This window comes from Mustela nigripes, chromosome 17 (assembly GCF_022355385.1).
Source record: "Mustela nigripes isolate SB6536 chromosome 17, MUSNIG.SB6536, whole genome shotgun sequence".
Classification (NCBI taxonomy): Eukaryota; Metazoa; Chordata; class Mammalia; order Carnivora; family Mustelidae; genus Mustela; species Mustela nigripes.
This window is the reverse complement of record NC_081573.1, coordinates 47067815-47092683: the sequence shown is the minus strand read 5'-3', so window position 1 is coordinate 47092683 and position 24869 is coordinate 47067815. Positions and strand designations below refer to the sequence as shown.

At 56.0% G+C, this 24869-nt stretch overlaps 1 protein-coding gene and 1 long non-coding RNA gene across 3 annotated transcripts in view; one reads left to right on the top strand and one right to left on the bottom strand.

Moving 5' to 3' along the window:
• VAC14 (VAC14 component of PIKFYVE complex) overlaps positions 1–24869 on the bottom strand; it is a 98285-nt gene that overhangs the window by 51728 nt on the left and 21688 nt on the right. The window contains exons 10-12 of the mRNA XM_059383535.1: positions 22404–22470; positions 15509–15653; positions 15174–15239 (exon numbers count right to left, since the gene is read on the bottom strand). Of these exons, the coding sequence (XP_059239518.1) occupies positions 15174–15239; positions 15509–15653; positions 22404–22470 (278 nt within the window). The remainder of the gene's footprint in view (positions 1–15173; positions 15240–15508; positions 15654–22403; positions 22471–24869) is intronic.
• Positions 7724–19415, top strand: LOC132005982 (uncharacterized). Of its 2 annotated transcripts, XR_009400943.1 has the most exons (4): positions 7724–7986; positions 8531–8641; positions 17042–17110; positions 18523–19415. It is a non-coding gene; the product is annotated as an uncharacterized LOC132005982 (long non-coding RNA). The 2 variants fall into 2 exon arrangements; XR_009400942.1 differs by lacking the exon at positions 17042–17110.

Genomic DNA, 24869 nt, shown 5'->3' with positions numbered 1-24869 from the left:
GCTCCCAGCAGCACAGCGTGCCCAGCACTCAATTGTCCCACAAGCCCACGGTGGTTTTGTTCCCCATCCTGCCATGCTCCAGCCTCCTTCGGGCTGGACGCAGCGCTCACTCACACACACACGTCACCGCCCACGTCTAACTGCGTCCTTTCCATCGCTGCTCCCCGGCTCTCTGCACCGCCGGGGTGCCCCCCCCCGGAGTGCCAGCCACTGTGCTGGGTGCTGGGGCCACAGGGGAATCCAACATGCCTCTGCCCACGGCCCAGCAGGGAGACCCATGCTCGCCTGGCCTCTCCTGCACAGGTATGTGTAATTTTGGAACATTCTGACCACAGGGTCTGCAGGGGAAGGATCCATGCTGGCTGAAGATCGTGGCGGCTAAGCGGCCTAGACAGATGGCAGCAATGAGCGCGCTCCTGTGCCCAGGCCAAGAGCTGGGGGCCTGGTAGGGCGAGGCTCAGGAGCCGCGAGGCCCCGGCCATCTGCTCTCCAGGAAGCTCTCTACTTCGGCGGTGGTGGCAGAAGTGGACACCGGAGGGAGGGGGTGGGCTGGGGGAAAAGTCAGCCAGGGGGGCGACAGCACCGCGTTCCACGGAGACAGTGGCCTGAGCACGGGCCACGCACTCAAGATGCTCAACCGTCCAAGCAAGTCACGGTCTGAAAGGCAGGGAGGTGAGGTGAGAGCGACTAACTCAGGGCCTGCCTCAGAAAGTTAAACAGAGTCACCACACTTCGGCCCCCAGTGTCTACCCAAGAGGACCGAAAACGTGTCCACCCAGGACTCACACAGACGCGTTAGCAGCATCAGTGTTCATCACGGCTAGAAAACGGAAACAACCCAAAGGTCCTGACACTGATTCTGATGTGCTTTTTCCTGATACCAGCTGGGGGTGGGGGGTCCTACAGTTCAACTACAATTCAACTCAGTTCTGACCGGCTGCCTGGAGGGAGCGGCAGACCCCACAGGGTGAGGGCTCAGTCCTATGAGACTGCCTTTCCCTCCCCTCCCCCCGCTTTAGGTGCCAATCACAAGGCCAGGATGTCGCTTGTGCTTCTGATGACTGGCTACAGAGCAGAGGTTCCCATGACCCACTCCTCGGGTTTGAGTCCTTTGCTAGAGCGGCTTGCGGTACTCAGAGAAACACTTTACTGACTAGATCACTGGTTTCATATAAAAAGATATAACTCAGGAACGGCCGGATAAAAGAGAGGCACAGGGCACAGTTTGTGCAAAGGAGCCCAGAGCTTCATACTCCCTGGGGTATCACTTTCCCCAAATCTCCAGATGGTCACCAATCCGGAAGCTCTCCAAACCCCATCCTATCGTTTTTCCAGAGGCTTCATCACATAGGTAGAGCTGATGAAATCCACTGGCTGTTGTCAGCTGGTTCAACCTCCGGGACCCCCTCTCTTCCTTGAACTTGGGTTGGAAGTTCAATGCTCTCATCTCGTGGTTGGTTCTCCTGGCAACCAGTCCCCCATCCTTTTGGGCATCCATGTTGTCTCACTAACCTAACAAAAGTCACCTATATTATTTTCAACACTCGGGAAATTCCAAGGGTTTTTGGACCTGTGTGCCCAAACGAGGAATGAAGCCCAAATACGCACTGTTCACTGGGTATCACAACAGCACAAACCCAAATGTCTATCAACCGCTAAATGGCTAAGTAGAACGGGGCATATCCACGTGAGGACCCATTATTTGGCAAGAAAAAGAATGAAGTTCTGATACAAGCTATAAAACAGATGAACCTTGAAGACATTTGCTAAGTAAGAGAAGCCAGATGCAAAAGGCCACATACTGTACGATCATTCCATTTATGTGAAGTGTTCAGACCAGGCAAATCTGTAGAGACAGAGCATAGCCTGTGGCTGCGGGGGGCTGGGGGAGGGAGACATGGGGAGCGACTGCTGGTTGATACAGGGTTTCTCTCTGGGATGGGAAAAATGTTCTGGGATTAGATAGTGATGTCTGCACAACCTTGTCAAAATAATAAAATCCACTAAGGTGTATATTTTACTTTTTAAAAAGGTTTTTAAAGTTATCCTTACACCCAACATGGGGCTCAAACTCACGACCCCAAGATCAAGAGTTGCCTGCTCCACCAACTGAGCCAGCCAGGCACCCCTAAATTGTATACTTTAAAAGGGCGAATTTTATGGTTGACAGACTGTATCTAAAAAGAGAGAGAATCAAGTCAACCCCAAATCGGTGCCCTAAGTCCCAGTCCAGAGGTACGTGTACAGCAGTTTGCTCTTGCTGTGCCCACAGCCCAAGGTGGTGGGCCTTGCAGACTCTCCACAATCCTGCGCCTAGTTCTGACACCCCAGAAGACTGAGGGCACTCAGGGAGGAGCCCTGTGTGCCTTCCTCTCCCAGCATCGGCCGGCCCTACTGTGGCCTGGAGCTGCAGGCTGCTCCTCCCCAGGCCGGCTGTGTGGCTGGGCCGAGGCACACATCCCCTTGGTGGCAAATCCTGGCGGTCAGATGTGGCCGGTGAGGAAAGTGCAGGGCAGCTGGGGCCGGGCTGGCACTCAGCTATATCCCGGCCCCACAAGAGCCATAGGGGCCCACACCAGGCTTCCGGCAGGTATTTATTCCCCTACCAGAAAAGATGCTTGTGAAGAACCACCGGCACCTGACAGGCCTGGCCCACCCTCGGAGCAGCCTCGGGGCTAGGCTGCAAGGGCCCAGGAGACCAGAGGAGGAAGCTCTCCTCTCCAGCTAGAATTAACCCCCTCATTAGCTCTCAGTCTCCTGGTGCAGACAGTGACCTGCTCAAGGGATCAGGGAGCCCGCTTCACTGGGCTTTGTGGTCAGAGTCCTGACTCGCAGTCAGTTAACTTCACCCCTCGTTCCGCTCCCCCAGAGCCATAAGCACCCACTGTGGGCCAGGGGCTGTGCTGGCTGGAGAGACGAAGAGCAACCGGATGGCCCTGCCTCTCAACACAGTGACCCTGGGGAGGGAGACAGGCGGTCAACAAACACTTACAATGCCACGCATGTGCAGCCTGGCCTGTGGGGAGCCAGAGGCCGCAGAAGTACCAGGCGAGTGGTCCGCCAGGGAACCAGGTGCAGAGGGAGGCACGCAAAGCATTCTCTTAACTAGTATCCACCTTTCACAGACACGGAGTCCAAGTCACATGGCACGATCCAGGAACCAGAGCTTTGATTCAGCTCTGGAGTGGGGCATGGGGTTGGGGTAGGTGTTACACAGCAGACAGCAGGCCCTAAATGGAGTCATTTGGGCTAAATCCCACCACACACCAAGACTTAATATCTATCATAATTGCAGTTTCAACGTTTGGCCAGTCAACAAGGAATTACCTGGTCAGCACTAGTGAGAGAATCCTCCTAGCACACCCCTTCCGGTCCTCTTAGAAAGGTGACCTTGCCTGAAACAATGCATTCTTTGCAAATAATTTTCTCTCTCTGCCCCTTTCTGCCTTTAAAAACCTCTCTTTTCCTACAGCTTCTCTCTATTGCTAGATGGGGATGTTACTGCCTGTTTCACGAACTGGAGAATAAAGCCACTGTGATCTTTAAATTTGCTCAGTTGAACTTTGGTTATTTAACAGAGGGCACAGCCAGAAATGAGGCAAAAGTCAGAGGCAGGGGCAGGTCCACCAAGAGCTATGACCCAGACAAAGAGGTGTGAACTTGGTTTTGCAGGTGATGGGGAGTCTGTTTCCTCACATATGCCAAAAGAGCTTCACCCTCAGAAGGCTGTCATCCTTATAGGAGACACTCCAAGTTCCCCTTCTGTTACGAGATTTTTGGTACCCCAGCTGAGCCTGGTCAGTGGTCCTGACTCAGGGACTGGGCAGGAACACCAACGCATATGTGCCGGGCTCCAGATTTCATTTCTCTACCAAAGAGAAAATCTGCATGGACATCTTTGTACCTCTTCCTCCAGCCCCACTGGAGAGCAGCAGCCAGCAAAAAATGTGTATTTTACATTTTGAATTCTCTTATTTTGGAAAGTTTAACACCAAATGGCAAATGAATGTAAATTATACTTCAGTTGCACAATTAAAGCCGGAGATGTTGTCTACAGGTTCCTTCAATCATCCCAGCCACTCCTCTGGTGCTTACGTATCGGAAGATTTATCTCTGGTCCTTGGGGACTGGCAAAAATCTGAAAGCTAGCCCTGCCTGGGACAATACCACATGTCCCTAACACACGAGAGCGTGCGCGCGCGCACACACACACACACACACAGCACCCTCCTGGTTCTTTCCAATGGGAGTCCGAGAAGAGCACCACAATCTCCTTCAGCCTCCAAGACGCAAAGAGAGGAAGGGGCTGCCAAAAGGTCGGCAAGGAACAGCTTGAAAAAAGAGTGGGGAATCTGTGGGGACCACTCCAGGGCTCCTGTGCCCTGGAATCCAGATGCTGGCGCTCTCCTAGCTGACAGCAAATCCCACGGAGCCCTGGGGGCTGAACTTGAGGCTACGGAGTAATAATCCTGACACAGGCCTAGGCCAGGACTCTGCCTCGGCCCAGGGAGTGTGGAGCAGTCCGGGGAGGCAATGCTAAGGTGGGAGACGGTGCTAGGACCAAGCAACAGGGACCAAGGGAGAGCCGTGCTCTGCCTTCCGGCTGAACCTGGCTTTGAATCTCTGTGCCAGGCCAGCGTTTTGGGTGCTCCCAAAACCAAAACCAAGGGTTTTGGTCTGTAGACAAGGACACGGTGACCTCAGCAGCCTTGCTCGCAGGGCACCAGCTCAAGGCCTGGATGAAAGGCCCGCAGCTCGGCCGCTGGAAATGGAGTTCGCCCCCTTCCAAGGAGCAGGCTGGCTGGGCCCAAGCCTACGCTGGCCGGCAGTCCTGGCTCTGAGAACGAGGCAAGGCTCAAAGAAAGCAAGAGGAAGCCGCGCCAATTAGTATGCGCTACACAGCTTTTTGCAAAATGAATATAAAACACTTGTGCTTTCTTTTTGTGTGAGAGAAAGAGGGTGGGGGGAGAGGGAGGAGGAAGAAGGTTATAAGAAAGCAATATTCTGCAGGGGCAGGAGTGCCTGCAGTTGCCATGGCAACAAGCTGGGGGGCGGGGGAGTGGTGGTAGGGAAGGCACATCAGCTGGTCCCGGGTCCTGGTCCCGGAGTGGGGTGAGCTGTGAGCTGGCCATCGGTGGACTGAAAGGCTTGGTGACAACTGGGAGGGGAAAACATCTGACAAAGCAACTCTGAGAGGAAGGCCGTGGTGGGGGAGGCGGTGGGGGGGGGGCTACCCTCGTGGCTTGGGGAGCAAGGTCAAGGAGGCCTAAAGATTCCTGAGCAAGCCCTTGCTTCTAGGAAACTTGACACCGGCCAAGGGCATATTCTGGCGTGGGAGGTAAGTGGCCATCTGGATGGGGCGCCTGCGGGCAGGCACCGCTCTGCACCCCAGCAGGCCACAGGCCGGATCTCCAGGGCGGCGCCGCCTTTCTTCTTTTTATTAGTCCGACCAGGCCCTCCCTGTCCCAACACCTTGTCCACAGAGCAGCCCTGGAAAACCCCTTGCTGTGGGAGGCCCCTTCTCTCACTCTCCCTGGCTGTGCTTTCGCCACCCTGGGAATGGCTGGAGACCCAGCGCTGAACGAGGCCGACTCCCTGGGCAGGGGGGTCCGTCCTGGCCTCCTACTGAGGCTCCTGACTCTGAAGTCCCAGGGCGAAGCAGCTCGCAGATGCTGACTGAACACTTGCTGACCGGCAGCGCCCGGCAGGAAATGGAAGACGCGGCTGGGTCTGAGAGCTTCTGCCAAGGGGATGGCTGGAGAGGCCTCCACTTCACTCTACCCACTTATCTCTAAGAAACTTTTGTCACAAGTTTGGCTCGGCCCCTGGTCAGCTGATTAGGCCCCAGATGTCAACTGGCTCAGCCTTCCAGCCCTCGAGGAGGGAAGGAAATCTTCACACTGGGCCCTCTCCAGTCCTAGTCAGAAGGAAGCCGCGAGAGTCTTTCCAAGGGACACAGCTAGGTGCTGGCAGGAAAGGTGAATTCGGGCTAAAGACCCTGGGGGCTAGGGTCTGGCCGGTGCGGGCCACTGCCAACGCTACGTGATGCTTCTGCCCACAGCCATGGGGCCACAGGGCTGCGCCTGAGATCTGGGTCAGGTCAGGCTGCTTCTTGTTCTTGGGAAGTGGAGCTGAAAGGAAGCGTGGAAGCACCGAGGCCGGGCATCCCCGGAGCCTTGGGGCCCTCTGCTTCCAGCCACACACAGGCCTGCTCGTTTCCTTCACAGGGGGTACAGGCCCAGCGGGTCAGGCCTCGAGTCTCTGACCACATACAGAATGGCTCCTGTGGCCTGTGGAGTCCGCCAAGGAACTGGCCCTAGGAAGTATCCCCTTGGGGGTACTGAGGAAGGCCACGGGATTTCCCACGGGCCCCAGGGCAGTCCCCCATGGAGCTCTGGAGGAAAGCACCCAGCGGCAGCAGCCCGCACGAGGGCTGGAGGGTCCCGTCCCAGACACAGAAGGCAGCAATCGGGCCCAGCCAGGCCCGGGAAAGGGGTGGGGTTCCCAGAAAAGCTTCTGGCCAGAACGGGGTCAGAGTGGGCCAAGCCCAGCATCTCCTGGGGGTTCGGGGGCGGGTCCCTCAGCCCTGCCTTCAGCAAAAGCAAGGAAAGCACTGCCAGAAATTCAGATTTGGAGGCGGGAGAGGATTGCTTAGGCTCGGATCTGTTTTATTTCCCATTGAGAAAACCACTCTGATTAAAAACCTCTTCGATCTCAGTAAAGCAAAAACAACTTAAAAAAGGAGGACTGTATCTTGTTTTTTGGCCTGACGTTGAACACACGCGAACAGGGATCGAGATTTTTCTTCTCCTCTTTTCTTTTTCTTTCCTTCCCGTTCCTTCCCTGCATTTTTAATAAACTTTGAAATCCTTCCCTAAGTGCCCAGTTCTGTGCCATATGTGTGGAAGGCCAGCATTTGGTGCTTATAGTTATGTCCCCTGAACAGTGACAGCACGGTGTGGGCTCTGGCTGCTTAAACCGTTCTAACCTCCATCCCTCGGAGGGTAGAGGAGAAGAGAAAGGCCGGCCCTGATAAGACGACTTGGAGGCCCGTTCCCAAGTCCCCCCACTGGGCACCGTCAATCCCGATCTTCCTCCTGGTGATGCCAGCCATCGCTCACTTGCATCCTGCCAGGCCCCCGTCCGGGGATGGGGGTGGGGGGTGCATCGCTCAGCGTTACACATTCTTGCTGAGAGCGGGCCGGAGGCTGGGGAAGGGCCTGCTGTGCTCCAGGCAGCATGGGAACGGAGCGCACACCGTGCGCACTCGGTTACCAGGTAATGAGCCGAGGGCCCAGCTGTCTCCGGGCACCCATCCATGGCAACTGGGAGAGCAGCGCCGGGCTCCCCATCCCCTGCCCTCCACCAGGCCTCTGCTTGACGCCAGTGTACGTGCGGGCGAGGCGCACCCGGCCCCAAGGAGACAGGTGTGCTCTGGCAGGGCTGGGGCCCAACGCAGGTGGCTCACCAGCCATGGCCCCTCCTCCGGTTTCGGAGCACATAGTGGACACAGTCTCTGCCCCTCCAAAGTGTGACAAGGGCTCTGGGAGGGTGTGAGGGCCCAGGACGCTGGGACACACAGAGGGGGTCCTGTGTGATGTGCAGGAGGAGGGGCGGTGTGAGACTAGGCTTCCAGGGGCATCTGAGCTGAGGTCTTGACCAAGTTACTTCCCTCCTTTGGGCCTCGGTTTCTGCTTCGGTGAAGTGGGGGACACAGCAGAGGCCACCCGGGAAGGGTTGCTGTGGAGATGTGCTAAGGTAATGCATGCTCGAGGCTGTCTGGCACAGGGTCTGGCAGGCAGCAAGTGAATGGAAAATACCAGAACCCAGGCGACGAGGCCTGACCTCAGAGAACAATTAAGGAGGTCTGGGTCAAGGCCGAAGCAGCTGGGTTTTAAAAAGCTCCAGAGGATTCTGACAGCGGCTCCTGTGTGGATGGCTCCACTGTGGGGCTGACATCTGGTTACCGGACCTTGACCTTTCTAGGTAAGATTACTGATCGCTTCCTGAGTTCAAGGGGAGAGGGGCGGGGGTGGGGGGGGGTGGGAGGTGGAGCAGGCAGTCAGGCCCAGGGCCAGGGAGTGTGCTCACCCCTGCAGGTCACTCAGCCCTGTAGCCTGGCCTCCCAAGAGCCACCAGCCCTGTCCCAGGGGAAGGCGGTTCCCAACTGGCTTTCCTTTGTGGAATCCCTCCTGTGCTGCTGGGCCCTCTATCAGGGAGGGCCTTATTCTCCCCTCCCGAGCCCCACCTCTGCCTTCCTTGGGAGCCTGGGGCCACCAGGCAGCAGGCCCCTTGCCCCCTGCATGTCCACTGGCTACTGTGCCAGCTTTGGCTTCTCACCTGCACATCAGGGGAAGGAGTCCACCTAGACAGAAACACGACAGACTCTGTGGGCACACAGACCTGCCTTCCCCAGAGCAGAATGCTGCCAGGCCGGCTGCGGTTACGTGGGTCCCCCTTCACTTGTGGCCGTCTCAGCAGGCACAATTCTAGAACCATCACCAAGGCGGTCCTCTCTCCTCCCCAGCAGTGATCTGCTGCCAGAACTCCTTTCTGAAGACCAAATCCTTCCAGGACCCCTAGCGGTGACTGCTGGTGCCTCCGCTGGGCTGTGGGTCCGGGCAGGCTTTCCCTGGGGACTGTGAGTACAGCCCTGAGAGTTCCCTGTTGCCCTTCTCCCTGCATGTTCCTCCCTCCTCTCACTCTCTCTCAGAAGCCCCCAAGGAGAGCCCACAGGAAGAGCCGTGTGGGTGAGCGCCCTGTGTCCTTAGCATGGCCCCGGGGCAGGAGGTGGGGGGGGCGGTGGCTCGGGGAGGCGATGGCAGGCAAGGGCCCTCTCCTGTTCGTGCTGTCCCTGCCAGGACCCCAGCTTACGTCCCTAGGCTGGGGGAACTCTCGGCAAGAGGAACCACGTTCTTGGTTGTGGCCACCATGTGGCCCATTGGCTTTCTGGCTGGTATCTGCCCCACAGGCGTGACCTGACTGTAAAGGAATCCTGGGGACTGAGGAGTTGTTTTTGTTTGTTTTGGAGAGTGGAGGCAATGAACGCTGGACTGAAAGGAAAACTGAGGCAGGGATCTCAGGAGGAGGAGCAAACCCCATTCATCTGGGAGATGGTCCACTCCGAGCACGCCCCATTAGTATTCCAGGGAGTGGGGTCAGGACCACACAGAGTCAGAGCTGGACGGGACGAACGCAGAGCAGGCCAGTTGCGCTGGATGGAGGCAAGGAGGTGCCGGGGACGTGCCGGGTCCCACGGAGAGCGGGGCAGTGCAGGGCAGAGGCCTGCCCTCCCGGTCCTCTCCAGGCCACTTCCCACACCGCCCCTCCCCGGCCCAGCGGCCAGCACCACTCCTTCGGCATGGGCCCTGGGAGGGTGAATAGCCCAACAAGGCAGGTCAAGGTTCAGTGCTCAGAACCGAAGAGGGGAGAGGGGGACAGCCTGAATGACGCTGTGCCTCCACTTGCCTGGACCCCTGCTCTGCACTGAGGTCAGCTCTTGTGTGCTTTTAGATGTTCTGGAACAGACAAACCCAACTTCTGGCTCCTGGCGGTATGAGCTTGGGCAAGTTACCCTCCTCACACTTGGATGTCCTTTTCAGTCAAACTGGGGATAATGAAAAGCAGCCCAAGAGCACCAGGCCGAGCGGTCACGACAGAAACAATGTGCTCTGAGTAGGGAACCCGCCCCATCAACCTCGCCTTCCGCCCTCTCCAGTTCTCAGTCGCTTCCACGGATGCGGGGGTCTGAGCCCAGCACCCACTGTGGATTCTAAGGGCAGCCAGCAGTGGGGGTGCTGGGTGGGCCATCAGCTCTCAGAGCTGCCCTCAAAGGAAGAGATTGTAATGGTGTGGAAACCCCACTGCTGGGGCAGACACTGAGCGACGGCCCACCCCACTAGCTGCACCTGCCCCCACGCCGCCCCTGGGGACAGGATAGTGCAGCCCCAGCCACCCTGGACCCTGAGTAAGAAAGTGAACCCAGCAGGATGATCTCAGTCTGGGGCCTCTCTCTGGGGAGAGATCCCCTTGGCTAAGGCCTTGTTGCCACTAACTAAATCCCTTTGAAGCAGCGGACCCACGAGACCAGAGTGGTAAGAGTCCCCGGGAAAGGCAAGCCTGGTGAGCGCTCTCCTTTGAGAGATTGGAAAACCTCTCCATTTCTCCTAGGACCCAGACCATGAAAACATAAAATTCTCTCCTGTCTCCCCCAAAGTCAGCTGTGTCCCCCCTAAGCTCCAGGACGTGGCAAAAGTGAGAGCCACCCATTGGGCTCCCTGCTCCACGGGTCTGCACGCTCCTCTGGTGTGCTGTGGGGTTGAGGACAGTGAAGGCCCCGGTCGCCCTGGACCAGGGTATGTCACAGCTCTCGCGGGGTGCTTGAAGAGATGCCCTCAATCACTGCCTATAGCCAGCCCGCCACACTGCCTGCGTGGGCCGGCCACACTCTGCACATGGCACATGGGCTCCGGACCTGAAACCGGCCCCTGCTGCCTGTGCAGTCCTCACGGTCCTACCCTGCAGGCTTCCATATTGACAAAAGGCTCATTCTTTTTTTCCGCTTGTACATCATGAGCCATCAACTCCCCTCAGCAATCTCTCCTCACCAATCCTTGGAGCCTAGGGGAGCATTTCTCCCGGGACGAGAAACTCTGCTCTGAAGCATTAAGGACACCTCAGCTCCAAGAGGTGAGAGGACTCTGCGTGAGCTGGCTCTGGAGGCCCCAGGGGAGTGTGTGCCCTCTGGATCTCCATGGACCCTGAGGCTTGCTTCTGGGCAACTGGCTCAGAAGCCGCGGAGGCCCTCTGCAGATGATGCTGTCCCTCCTCTCTCCCCGGAGTCAGGGCAGCAAGCACCACCCTTCCACCACCTGTGATGCTGCACACAGCCCACTGACTTGGGCTGGGGCCGCTGGCGGAGGGGGTGGGGAAGGGGAAGATACAGAGAAGGGTGCTGGTCCTACTGCTCACTGCCTTCCCCTTGGTCGTCCTATGGCTGGAGATGGACAATGAGCTCCCAAAGAAGCCCGCCCACCCGGCCATCCGCATGGGGTCTGTGCAGTCCTAAGACAGGCAGGGAGACAGAAGACAGAGGACAGAGGACAGAGGACAGAGATCGGCTTCTGTTCCGGCTTTTGCAGCTGAGCTGGGACAGGAAGGATGTGGGGAAAAAGCAGAGCCCACCTTCCTGATTTCCGTGTGTATCGTCGCCGTGTTGACAGAAATGAGTACCGGCATAAGAGGAGCTAGAACACGTGTTCACATGTGTCGTGTATTCTATACCCATGACCTCATTTAATACTTGCCTGGGGGGCCATACCTAGGCGGGGGCCTCTCCCATTATTCTCGGTTTTCGGATAAGCAAACTGGGGCTCAGCGAGACCAGCTCATTGGCTCAAGTTCAAGGTTAACCAGCTTCTGAGTAATGAGCCAGGACCAGACTCTTGGACTGCCGGCCCCAAAACCCGAGTTCTTAAACCACTGCACTGTCACCTGGGGAGAAAATGTTACTGAAAAGGGATGCCACTCAACATCACGACAAAATTTAAAATACTGAAAATAAGCTTCATGATGAATAAGACCTACAAAAAAGGCTTGAAGGCTTTACAAAATGACTTACAGAAAAGGGCTAAGCCCTGCACCTGGGTGGGAGCGTTCCACAGTTTACCTCACGGCTCGCTCCCGGCACCGTATGTCCTATGGGTTTGGACAGATGGAGACCAGTGGACGCCAGCTTTACACCCCGAGGGTTCTGGATGCAGGCTGAGAGGCAACGGTGCTTGGGAGTGAGGACTCAGGGTGGTCCCAAGGCCCCTCCAGGACTGGCCACACCTTCAGGGACATTGAGAGGAGCCATCCTGGGGCTCACGGGTGGAGCTCGCGCAGGCAGCTGCAGGCTTGGAGGTAGCCGACAGCTGGCATCTTGCGGGCAGGGGAAGAAGCAGGCCCACCTCCCTACCAGGGTCTGGCAGGAAGCTCCGAGCACCTACATTCCATGCTGTGGAAAACAGGGTTGCATTTTCTCTTAAAAACATGTAATTGCATCTCCAGCTAATGGGAGGAGTTCTTGTCTGGTGCCAAGAATTTTAATTGGACACCTGCAAATTCTTTCTGACAAAAGGGATTTTCAGAAGAAGTGTGCAAGGAGCAGGCGATACTGAGGAAACAGCCACTTATCCTGAATGACGGAAAAGCACAATCAACTGAGGGGGCCAGAAGGGCGTGGACTACCGAACATCACTGGAGAAGAATTGAGTGACAATGACAGGCAAGACACCCCAGCAGGGCCACGTGCCAACGGGGCCACGGAACATGGTGGGTCTCTGAGGCTCTGCCCCTCCTTGCGCCCAGCTCGAGTCTCAGGAACACCTGGGCACACTCTTTTTCCTGAGGCCAGCGACTCTCACCAAGAGTGAGAAGCATTTGAGTTTATCACAATCAAACTGGGAGAGAAAAGTATTTGCAACGAAATGTCCCCGGTCCTCTTTGTGTATTCAAAGAGCTTCTTCAAATCGATAAGAAAACAGACAAAGGGTCTGGGAGCTGAAACTTCTGTAGGGTATCCCCAGCTCTCTCCACACTACCTGGAGAACTGTTCTGAAGAACTTGTGGAACAGGAGAAGGCAGCCAGAAATGGGGCTGCTGACTTACCAAACACAAGCTCCCTACCTCCCCGCGGCTCTGATGGCCGGGACCAACACCTGGGGGAACGCAGGCCCGATGGCTGAGCGAACGAAAGGACGGGCTTTGGAGTCACACAGATCTGGTTTTGAGTTTGGCCTCACACCTCCTATAGCTCTTGTGAAGGGCTTCACCTCCCTCACTCTGAGTTTTCCAAACTGGGAGAAGGAAACAGTAATTCCTTCCCCGCAGAACTGTCGAGGGTTCCCCAGATACCCCGAATCAAGCACAGTTCCTGGCACAGGAATGACTTCATCATACAAGCTGTGGTTAAGAATCATCCAAAACAGTGGGATAACCTGAGCTTGGAGGCCCCTCGGCTAGATGTAACACTGTAGCTAAATTCTGTTCGTGAAGGAATCTCCTTGAGGCCATCGATAGGAAGAGGCCTGTCCCCACCAGTCTGGCTGTGATCTGATTTGACTGAATGGGCTTTCAGGGTCTCAAACCTCAGGGAGCTCTGATGTGAAATCAGGGCTGTGTTTGGAAATACTGGGAAAACCCACCAAAGAGTGATTTCTAGATACCCCAGAAAGGAAGCTCCAGGAGAAGGGAGAACTTTGTGTTGTTCATGTTGTATTTCCATTGCCAAGAACACAGTATGCCCTCAAGGTTGCCAAAGAGATGGGTAGGGGACACTTAGGAATGGGAGCTGGTGAAGAACCAGGATGGGGCAGAAGCAGGACTCACCACCGATTATCCTGGCCGCCAACTCCCTCCCCTGGAGAGATGGGAAAGCAGGGACTCTCTGCTCCTGTTACGGCAACAGCCCCCCTTCAGCCCTGCGACTGTCCCCAAGAGCTGCTGCAATCCTTTCCCAGCAGGAGCCCGCAAGATATGCCCAAAGCTCCAAGAACATTTGGCACTTCAGCAAATCGAGTTTCCACAGCCGCAACCCGAACAGAGCTGTTTAATGGACTGCATCTCCTCCCGCTGCCCGTAAACGCACGCGCACACAGAAACCCGTCACGAGCAAAGAGCTGGATGGGATTAAACGACTCAACTTAAAGGACTGAAAACTCAGCTGCTTCCAGTGAAGTCCTAGGGAAGGAACCAATCAGCAAAGTTCTGCTCTTCCTTTCTGTACTGAAATGAGGGCTGTGACTGTGCAGTGAGTCACCCCTAACTCAGCCAGAACCAGGCTGTGTCCTCCTGGGCCCCACACTGCAATGGGGAGCAGAGGGGAAGGCAGAGAGACCATGAGTGCGTGTGTGTGTGCGCGCGCGCGCGCACGTGAGCGGGACAGCCAGGAGGGGTCAAGGGCAGATGCTCAGATCATCTGTTTTGGGTTTTTCTGGAAATGCGGAGTACCTCAGAGGACAGAGAGGTAGACACTTGCCTGTGTGCATCGCTTTTCAGCTCAGGTCCAAGAAAACAAATTCAGGCTGCAGGAAAACTACCCTGGGCCCCACACAGCCTGGTACCAGCCTCAGGCGCCTCATGCACACAAAGCGGTGAGCGGTGAAACCCACCCCCGCCCCGCCCAGCCCCGCCCGCCAAGATCTTGTCCCCTCTCATGTTCCCAATGGGCAGTGTGGATTCCCATGGCCACCGCCTGATGGGGCACACATAGCTCTGCCTGGAGCCCACAGCTGCCCACAGCCCAGAAGGGGGAAGGAGAGGGAGCAGTCAAGGCCCACTTGTCCAGCATCTGACAGGCAGCAGGAGCTGGCATGGGGAGAAAGAAGGGATGCTATCCTGGCTGATGGCAACCCCCAGGGGCAAATCCTGTCCCTTGGCTGGGAGGCTAGGGAGTCCTGAAAAAGAACTGCCTTAGCCTAATTGCACAGAATGGAACGCCGCTGAGAATGGGTGGGGACAGGTGGGGGCTCCCGTGGACAGCTGAAGGACGCAGGACCCAGCTCTCTTTCCCCCTCTCTGGGCTAGCCTCCCCCTTCTGCTCTTGATGACCCCAGCAGAGCAAAGCTTAAAGGGATAATTTCAAACCAGAAGGCAGAATGAGGTCTGGGTGAAATGAACAGAGCCAGAGCTCCAGAGGGGCTCACGCTGTCGGCCCGGCACTCGGCATCTTCCAAGGGTCAGGTCACCCTCACAGCCATGTGCTGCACTGCCCCACTGCGCAGAGAAGGAACTGGACGGATAGAGTCGTGAAGCGATTTAACTCATAGTCAGGCAGCTAAGTGGGGCCAGACGTTGCCTTCGGGAGCCCAGCCCACAGCTGATATGCCCACCACCACATCCCCGCCTTCTACGGACGAGCCGGATCCCCCCGAGGCTGGTGTTCTGCCCATGCACTGAGCCGGTGCTCTTGACAAGGGCTAGTAGAGGAAGTCCTTGTTCCCGAAGCCAAGAGCATTAAACATGGCTTTCCCTGGAAGCAACGCACTTTACCAGATAGGAAGAGAGCAATTCTGGGGATGCCGATTTAAGAAACAACAGAACGAGCACCGCTCATCGACCAGGTCCCATCGGCCCTCAAAAGGGGAGGCCAGGCAGCCGAGCACAGACAGCAGGGGGCACAGGGGACCTACCTCGTCGGATTCATCCGATAGTGTCTGCAGCAGGATGGGGAAGAGGCTGTCAGTATGCCGGAACATCTGCAGAGCAGAGAAGGCAGCTGCCCGTCAGCTCCCACTGCTCCACCACTGGATTTAGCACGCACGGGGTCTCGCTACCCCGCACAGACCACCCCACGCCCTCCCGGGACTCCTCCAGCAGCTGTCACTCCTCTGCCTGCCTGGGGCTTTCTAGTACTGCACTGATCAGAAGCCTACCAAGCACGAGGCAGGCCCTGAAAATCAAGGTGGGCCCCGAAACAGGCCCCAGCCTGGAAGGGCCTCTGGGGCTGATGGGCCCTGGGACTCACCTTCCGCGGAGTCTTGATATAGAGGTGGTACAGCCACTTCAGGACGGCGATCCTGGTCATCATCCCAATGGCCATGTCGCTGAGGTGGCAGTTGAGGACCTGCACGATGCCATCGAGGTGGAGGGTGACTGGGGCCCTCTCGGTGCTGTGGGCAAGATTAGGGAGGAAAGCCAGGTTGAAGCCACTGGAGCTGGTCCGCCAAGGCCACAGCGCTGAGAACTGCACTCCACCTCCCTCTCCTGGGCGCGGTGGTCCGGGGCAGGCAGGCGGTACCCTCCCGGCATGGGGCCCCGAGGTCTGGCTTCATCCCCTCGGCCTTCCTCCTTCCTCTCTAAGGCCGGAGCCTTGACAACCACCCATGGGGGAAGAGGGCCAGTCTGCTGCGTGCGTGCCCGCCTCCCCAGCACGAGCCTGGCCTGGACAGGAGAAAACCTATCTGATGTCACGGACCTGGGCCCCATCAGCCCTCAGGGCATGGAGTCCAGACCCTCAGATGATAAAATCAACACGCCACCTTTGGCCAGTCCCGGGGAGAGTCCTGCAAGCAGTCTGAGGAGCCAACAGGCTTTTCACCAGGCAAACGAAGAACATTTCTCAAGTAAGGACAGGGTCGTGGCTTTAGGTCTCGCCATCCCCCAGGCCATTTGGCACGGGGCCTGGCTCACTTGAGAAGCCATGAGAGATGCCTGTGAAGCTGTAACTGAGCAGGGGAAGAGGCAACACAGCCTCTGCCTCTGAGAAACAGAGCTTGTTCCGACTGTGCTTTGCTCCGGCGGGACACAGGCTCCCAGGCCCAAAGCCTCACTGGTCTCCAGGGAGAGAGAAGCCCTGCTGAGCAGCTCTGAGAAGGCTGGGTGCCGCTGGCTCGGTGACGGACACAGTCCTCGGCCCCAAGGCAGAGGATGGAGTTCTTGGGGATGGGGACAGCATGGGCAGAGAACCTCAGGCTATTAGGGAGGGGCTCTCTTCCTGCGACAAGTCGTACCATATTTTGCCCAGAGGTGTCATGACAGGTGCCACCCAGGGCTGCCTTTCCCGAGGACCCTGGCCAGGCAGGTCTGCTGCCCGTCGGTACAAAGCGGTCTCGCGTGGTATTTCTAGGCTGCTCAATTATTCATTTGCAGCAGGAACTCGATGCCTGCGCTTCCCTGATTCGCCCGCAGCTTCTCTGAAGCTCATTTGATGTGAATCCCTAAAGGGCCCTGCTCTCAGCTCTGGAACTGCTCAGCGGAACTTCTCTTTAGTATGGTTTGATGACTCCCCGTGGCGCTCGTTCCAGGGGTGACAGCGGGCACTCCTGTCCTCTGGTAGCCAGAGAGGCTGGGCATGCTGAGCCTCTAGCCGGGCTGCCCCTGAGATGTCCCCAGGAGTCATATGGCCGGAAGTTCTGGGGGCTTCTGAGAATATCCAAACATCTAGATTCTTTGGAAGCCTAAGACAGATGGGGAAACTAAGGCACAAACAAGTTCAGGATGGCAAACACAAGTTCCCAGCCAATCTCTTCACCAATTCCTCTCTTACTCTGTCTGACAGAAACAGAATGTGAGCCACAGATGGAATTTCACATTTTCCAGTTTTGTACTAACAAGTAACAGGAAACAGGTACAATTTTAATGATATATTTTTGATCAATCTAACATACCCAAACAGTAGCATTTGAACATGGGATCAACATATAAATCAACATACATGACATTCATAGGATACTTCATGTCCTTTTCTGTGTCCTACGTCTTTGAAATCCAGCGCATGTCTCACCCCAACAGCACACCTCTGTTCAGACCAGCCACACGGCATGTGCCCAGCGGCCCCACGACAGCAGCTACCACCACAGACGACACAGCGCAGGGTCCAGCTAACGAGCTCCCTATGGCTTCCAGAGCATTCCTCTTCTCTGACCACTTCCTAGACACTCCTTACACTCCTACCAGTGACCAGGACTTACTGTCTCATCTCTAAGTCCTACTTTCCCCCATCCTGCTGGCCTCCTACCTGGTTCCTTCTGGCGTATTGTAGCTCTTCTCCTTGAGAAGCTGGAGAAGTTCCAGAAGCATACCTGCAGCCCGAGGCCTTAACGTGGGAGGAGGTCGGGAGGCTGTGAGGAAGGAGCGGAAGCTGCCCCGTCCCGGCCTCTTCTTTCCTCACCTGGTGAGCCCCCGGTCCACAGTGAGTCCCTTTCCCTCAAGTGCTGCAGGACACTCCAGCTGCCACACGGGGCCCAGGGTGCCAGGAGGACCCTGTGCCTTGAACGCCACCACCACTTTCTTAGCCGAAATGGAGCCCGTGGGAGCCAGGCCTTGTTTCCACTCCCCCGGGGGAGTCAGAACTGTACTGGGCAGTGAGGAGTCGTGGGGAGGAAGGCAGCGCCAAGCCCAGCTCCCCGACCTCCACCCTGCACGTCAGGCCCAGAGGGTCCCCAGTCGGGAAGCGGTAGCACCAGCAGTTTGAATGTGAGAAGCTGAAGTCTAGAGTGGCCTCGTCCACCACACTCCACTGCCTCCTAATAGGCCAGGCTCGGCAGTTTCCATTTCCAGAGATTCCATTTCCAACTGGCCCCTGGCAGAGGCAGCAGGACGGCAGCCCCTCTATGGGCCGGCCACGCCCTGGCCAGTCAGACCTGGCAGCCCCACGTACCAGAGGCAGAAAGAGGTCATCACATAGGCTTTTCAATATATCTTCCTATCAGTACAGTAGACAAAGTCTCCGTGTGGGGCGACAGAGGAATCCGGGAAAGCGTGGTCTGACCTGTGTTGGGGGGGGGACGCCAGCGGCCCAAGGAGGGCTCCAAGATGCGAGATGGTCCCTGGGGCAGCTGGACTCCTTGCTTTACGGGGGTCCCTGGCTTCCCTTCTGGCCAGCTCAGTGTGTCTACTGAGGGACAAAGCAAGGGCCAGCCCTCGGTGGCATCCCCTCAGGCGGCCCTGTGTCAAGACCAAACGACGAAGGATTTCATGGAGCTGGTGTGCGTGAAGTGGCACATTCTGTGCCCTGACATTCTCCGATCTCCCCCACAGCCAAGCTCCCCAGACATGGGCACCTTCAGATCGCAGGCAAGGCAAGAAGAGCACGGCTGAGAGGGACCTCGTGGTTCATGAAACTGGATCCTTCCATGCACGGATGAGACAGCACGGGACCTGCTCAGGGCCACGCAGCCATGGCCTGAAAACCTGTTCCCTTAGCTGGACGCACTCTGTCTGGGTCTCATGTCCCCTGGCTGGCTGGAGGGGAAGCTCATGGGACGCAGGCTCACCCCAGGGCACCAGGGAAACTGGTTTTCGTGCCCGGGAAGGATCCCACTAGCTGCCGAGGAGGCTGCTCTCAGCTGCTCGGCTGGGTGGGGCCGGCTGCTGTGTGCTGGACCCCCCCGCCGTATGTTCTGCGGGAAGCCGAACCCTGTGGGAACTCGGGCCCTTCTTCCAGAGGGCAGGCTGCATGGTGTGCTCAGCTGCTGAGCTGCTGCTGGCCTGGAGTCGGAGATGGGGTGGCCTCCTCTCTGGCTTGCCTTACCCAGAGAGCAGAAGGGAGCTCTCTCCCAGTTTAAAGCATATTTCTGTGTTGGTTCCAAAAAGTCTAGACTAGTTACTCCTGGGGGCTTCGGAGTTATTTCAAGGTGTCTGCAAAACTCCATTTCCACTGCGTGTTTTCTCATAAAGCATCTCATAACTCATGTCTTACACATATATGTACTATGTTTTCCAAATGCATGGCACTACTGTGGCTGTTAAAATACCGACCCATAAAATAATGCTTCTGATACTACTAATAAATAACGATAAATTCCAGTGGTTCTCTCTGGGAGGTGGCACTTCATGTCTGTAATGTCTAATTCTGTTAGTACCTTTGTATGGTACTCATATGGTACATCGCTAATCAAACTAGAAGAAAAGTTAATAATAAAAGATCATTGTTTCTGAACTCAACACTGGTTTTTCATAAAGTGTCTTTACACCTTCTTTTCAATGAGCAGATGCTAAAAGTTGGGAAGCACTGAATTCCAGATCTTTCTACCTGCCTTTCTGCAGCCAGCTATACCAGGAGACCTATGCCGAATGTCACGGAGGACACCACGGCCCTCGACGAGGCCCAGGGCATCAGAACGGACGCCGGTGCACACGGTAATACGTGTCCCAGGCTCCTGTGTCCAGCTCCCCGGCAGCGGAGTGAGGGAGGCTGACATGCAAAGCTTCTCTAACTCTCCCAGTGCGACCAATAAAGGTGGGCTTGGGAGGCAGACCGGCCTGGCTTGAGAATTCCAGTTTGGCCAGTAAGTAGCTGAGTGACTCTGGGCAAGAAGTTAAACTCTCTGGGCCTGTTTCATTTGTAAAATGGGCAGAATGATGAGGTTCTCATTATAGTAACTGTTGTGAAAACATGTAAAATGTTTTCCGTGGGCCAGGCACCATTCCATTCTCTTTACATATTCAATTCATAGGTGCACCACAGCCCCAGGAGATAGGTACTATCACTGCACCCAGTTTACAGATGAGGAAACTGAGGCAGGGAGCAAGGCCACCGAGTCAGGACATGTGTCCAGGCGGCTACACTCCACTGTGCAGAGGATTCGTGGGAGCTGTGGGCAGGCAGTAGGACTGGACAGTCACAGGGCGGTTGTGTGTCCTGGTGATTCTGGAAGGCGCCTCCTTGCCCAAGCGCAGTCCCCCTCTGGCAGCACCTACTGGAGGAAGCATGCACCCACCCTACTGTCCTCCGCTGCTGTCTCCAAGGAGTGGGGGGCCCCGGCACCTTGGCTCAGATTTCATGACTCTGATGCAGACCAGCAGGTGCCATGAGGAAATGGCCATTCGTGGGAGACAGCAAGCATGAGATGATTTGCTCTTGGGTTTTTAATTTCAAAAGGGTAGATCTGGCACGGGCTCCCCAGTGACAGGTATAAACCGAAGCCTGCTTCCAACGAGGCAGTTCCAAGCCTTGGCGTCCAGAGCTGCCCTGGCAAATGGCGCCCCTGCCTCCTAAGTGAGGCGGCAGAGAGTCCTGCCCACCTGCACGGTCGGCCGGTGAGATCGGATCTGGGCCTCCTCCTGGGCCTCCCTTCATCTCACACTGCCACCCTCGTAGAGCAGGACAATTCCCTGCAGCCTAGACAACAGTGACAAGTCTGCGACGGGTTCCGGTGCTCCTGCTGTTGCCCCTCCTGCACGGACCGTCCCTGGGGCTGCCAGAGGACCTTCCAAGTCCCAGGTCTGCATGCGGCCCCGCCACTTCTCAGGCAGGCTCCCATGGCCTTGACAACAGAAGCTGACCCCTCTGCGGGGTGCCAGCTCCCCGCACCTCCATCCACATCTCTCCTCCAGCTCCAGAATCCAGGATCCAAACCTGCCTCCTTAACCGCCCCCAAGGGTGCTCAGGGCCACGGGCACAGAGCCCTTGACTGGCCACTCACACACCTGTTCCTCCTTCTAGCCCAGCCTGGGAAGTGCAGGATATCCTGAGTTGGCTCAAGCCCCAAATCTGGAGGCTATTCTTCCCCTCATGTCTCTCTCCACCATGTGAATTCGCAAATCCTGTCAATTCATCCTTCCAAACGGAGGAAAAATATCTCCAACCTTCTCTGTGTCCTGCCGCCTCTTCGGGCGGAGCCTCTTCCTATCCTGCAGGGTTGCTGCTGTGGTCCCCTAGCTGGTCGGCACTCGACTGACCCCTCCTCAACCCCAGCTCTACACAGCAGCCCCCAGATCACCTGTCCCTTCTCAGCCCAGAAATGCAGGAAATACTACTCCTAATGACCCCATGGAATTTAGACATCAGCAAAACCCAATGACGTGACAAGGCATTTGGCATGGCAGGCCGAGGAAGCACTCGCTCATGATCAGCCTTGTCGGCCACAAAGCCGGCGAGCTGAGGCTCAGGTACCATGGCTCGTCCCCAAAACTGAGTACCCCCCCACCCAGAAACCACTGTCCTGTTTCTGTCTCCCCACTGGAGAACCTCAAAGTTGGGGACCACAGTCAGGGGTCCCATCTTGGAACCTGCGGGGCTGAATGCAGGCAGGTACTTAGGAACATGAGACAACTAACGGGACGAACACACATCTACTGCCTTGCTCGGGCGATTAGGAGAGGTCCCAGGGCGATCCACATCCACAGTCCATACTCACACACTGTGAACACCCCCCCAGAGTCCTGAGAGATGAGAACAAACGAACAAATGACACAGAAGGAGGAAAGATCCTGAAAGTCTGGGGAGAAGAGAGCCTCTTGGGGGTTGAGCGCAGATCTTCTCCTCCGGAGTGAGCCGCCCCCCAGGGCCCAGGTGCAGTGTTGAGCTCAGAGGGAAGACACCCGCGGCAGGAGAACGCCATCCGCTGCCAGCCCCACAGAAAAACTGACACGGGGCGAGTCCAGGGGACTCAGGACAGGGACAGAACGGCGAGAACTCCCTCTGGGGGGGGGGGGAGGCCATTCCGGGCACACAGGATGTGGGCAACCGCGGGGAAGGGGATGCTCCTGCTGCTGGGCCTGCACCGCCCCCACGTGGAAGGCTGCGCAACGACAGCCGACCTGGCGCCCGGGAGAGGCCTGCGGCTGCCCGGTCTCTGTGCCCTCGGCCTCTGGAACGGCCTTCTCCTTGTCAGTCCTAACAGCCCCACATTCTCCGGACAAGCAAGAGTGCTGGGTGAAGGTGTCTGTATGTGTCTCCCTGTGACCACCACGCACTGGTGGTACTTTTACAGCTCGTACTTGCTGACCCCCAGCGGCTTCTCAGCTCTTCCCCATGGCCGCCGTCCGTCAGAGCTGCAGGAGTGGGTTCGCTGAGCGTCCTGCAGACTCCCTCCGATAGAGAGTTTGCCCTAGGTCTTCCCTACAGTCTCCAGCACCCAGAAAGATCTAGGCTGCTTGCTTTCTATCAACACCTCCGGCTGGCACAAGCCACTTACCTGGCTGGCGCGAAGACGCTGCCGCCACCGCCACCGAAGCTGGAGTCACAAGAGCCATCGGGGCCTCCTGGGGACAGTGAGAGGAACAAGGGGTCATACCCGAGCGCTGCTGGGGTCTTTGGAGGGAATGAGATCCCCGCTATAAGGACACAGACTCTAGCTCCCCACACCTTAACTCTGGCTCTTGAAAAGGACTTAGCTCGGCAGCTGCGAGGATACGGTGCCACTCCTTCCCCAAAGCCTGCTGGAGAGCACCACGCTTGGAAGTTTTTAGGCGCTGCCATCTCAAAAGGAGAAGGACACCCGTGCTCACACATCTGGGAAATCTCAGAAGGGACTGCCGGCTCGAGGGCAGCGGTTGTCACGAACCACTCCTGGGACGGTCCACATTATCAGCCACCGGGGCAATGTAAATCAAAGCTCCCGGGAGGGACCACTTAACACCCACTACGGGGGCTAAAACAAAGACAGTAAGCCACGTGAGGCTGTGGAGAAACAAAAATCCCTGGACCCTGTGGGTGGGAATGTAGAACAGTGCGGATGCTCTGGCAAACTGCCTGGCAATTCCTTGAGAGCTCAGGCAGTTACCCTATGACCCGGCAGTTCCACTCCGAGATGGATACCCCAGAGCAAAGGGCACTTCTGGCCCCACCGGAACCGCACACCATGTTCAGAGCAATCCAACTGCCGATGAGCTGATGAACGGATCAATAAAATGTGCTAGAACCGCACAATGGACTATTATTTAGCAATAACAAGGCGTGAAACACTGATATGTGCTCCAACGTGGATCAACACTGAAAACATGCCAAGGCAAAGAACCTAATTGCAAAAGCGCACATATTGTAAGGATTCCATTTGTGTGAAATGTCCAGAACGGGCAGATCTAAAAAGACAGATCATAGACTAGAAGTTACTGAGAGCTAGGGGTGAGAGCCTGTGAAACCCATTTTCTTAAATTAAAAAGAGCAAAACAAAACAAAACTCTTTTTATTTGGAAATAATTTTAGATTTTTGAAAAGTCGCAAAAATAGCGCAGAACTGTTTGCCCTTCACCCCGCTCTTCCTAGTGTTAACATCCTTTGTTACCAAACCAGAGAAAACGCACTGACACAAGACTGTGAACAGAACCAAAATGCCCCTGGTTTTTCCACTCACGCCCTTGGCTCCAGGACAGAATCCAGGAGCACTCGCTGCATTGAGTTGTCCTGGTTTCATCCCCTCCCATCGGGGACCGTTCAGCAGACTATCCTTATCTTTCACGAACTCGGTAATACGGAAGCCCTGGCCAGTTACTCTGCAGAATATGTTGCCAAGTGGGTTGGTCGCGTGTTTTCTCATGATGAGGCTGAAGTTACATGTTTCTGGAAGAGCACCCCACAGTGACCTGATCACCTTCTCAGTGCCTCATGTCAGGGGAGATGTGATGTCTGTGTTGTTATCACCCGATCGTGGTAGTGTCTGCTGGGTTTCTCTTCTGGGAGTTACTAGTCTCCTTTTTGTAATAAGGAAATATCTTGGAGAAGACCTGAACTTTCCCCTGCAGATTTTGCATCCATCAGTGGGGTCTGTAATAATAATGACTGTAGAGTTTCCCTAGTGGTGATCATCTGTTGTTCTCTGTCCTTCTACATTTATTAACTAGAATTCCTCTATCTGGAAAAACTGCCCCTTCCCAACCATCCATATCATTATGTATATATATTTTATTCTGTGGATTACAAAATAAAACTATCATTATTTATGTATTGTTGTTCAAATGGTACTAGCCTTGACCTCTTAGAAGCTTTAAATTATACAAGCAAAACATATTCTCATGCTAAAAATTACAAGCAAAGCACAGCCCGTATCTCCCTAACCTTCAATCTTACTTTATTGTATGTGCAGGTAACATCTTTTGGTTAGGCAAATATCCCTCACCAACTTTTGCTTTCCTTTGTTTTGTTCTGTAATATAAATGGAATCATAGGATATCTTCTTCCTTTTTTTTTTCTTTTTGGTCCTACCTTGTAGTATGTCTTAAAGCAGTGCTGTTCCTGTGGACCACAGACCACCCCCAGTCCCCAGGTAAAGAGGGCCTTGATTTCCATGTTGAACAGAAAGGCTCTGAGCTGCTACCTGTCTCCTCTAGTACCAGAGGCCCTTTAGGGGATGGGGCACAGCTTGGTGGGGACAGGTGTGGCCTGGGACTGATGAAACATGTCTGGGCTCAAAGGGAGAGGACTTGCAGGGAAGCCTGGGTGAGCCAGCCTGGACCGGCAGCCAGGACTCCATGCCCCCGGCAGCCTCTTCCCTCTTGACTTCTAGAAACATGCACATGTAGATGAAATGACCCAGTGTCAGAAACAGGCATTAAATTAATTCCGATTGTTTCCTAACTTTCACTCTTCCCCTCCCTGACGCGTCCTCCTATGTGGGCGCACGTCTCTGGGATCCCACGTTGGGGGGTGCTGCTGGGGGAAGGGT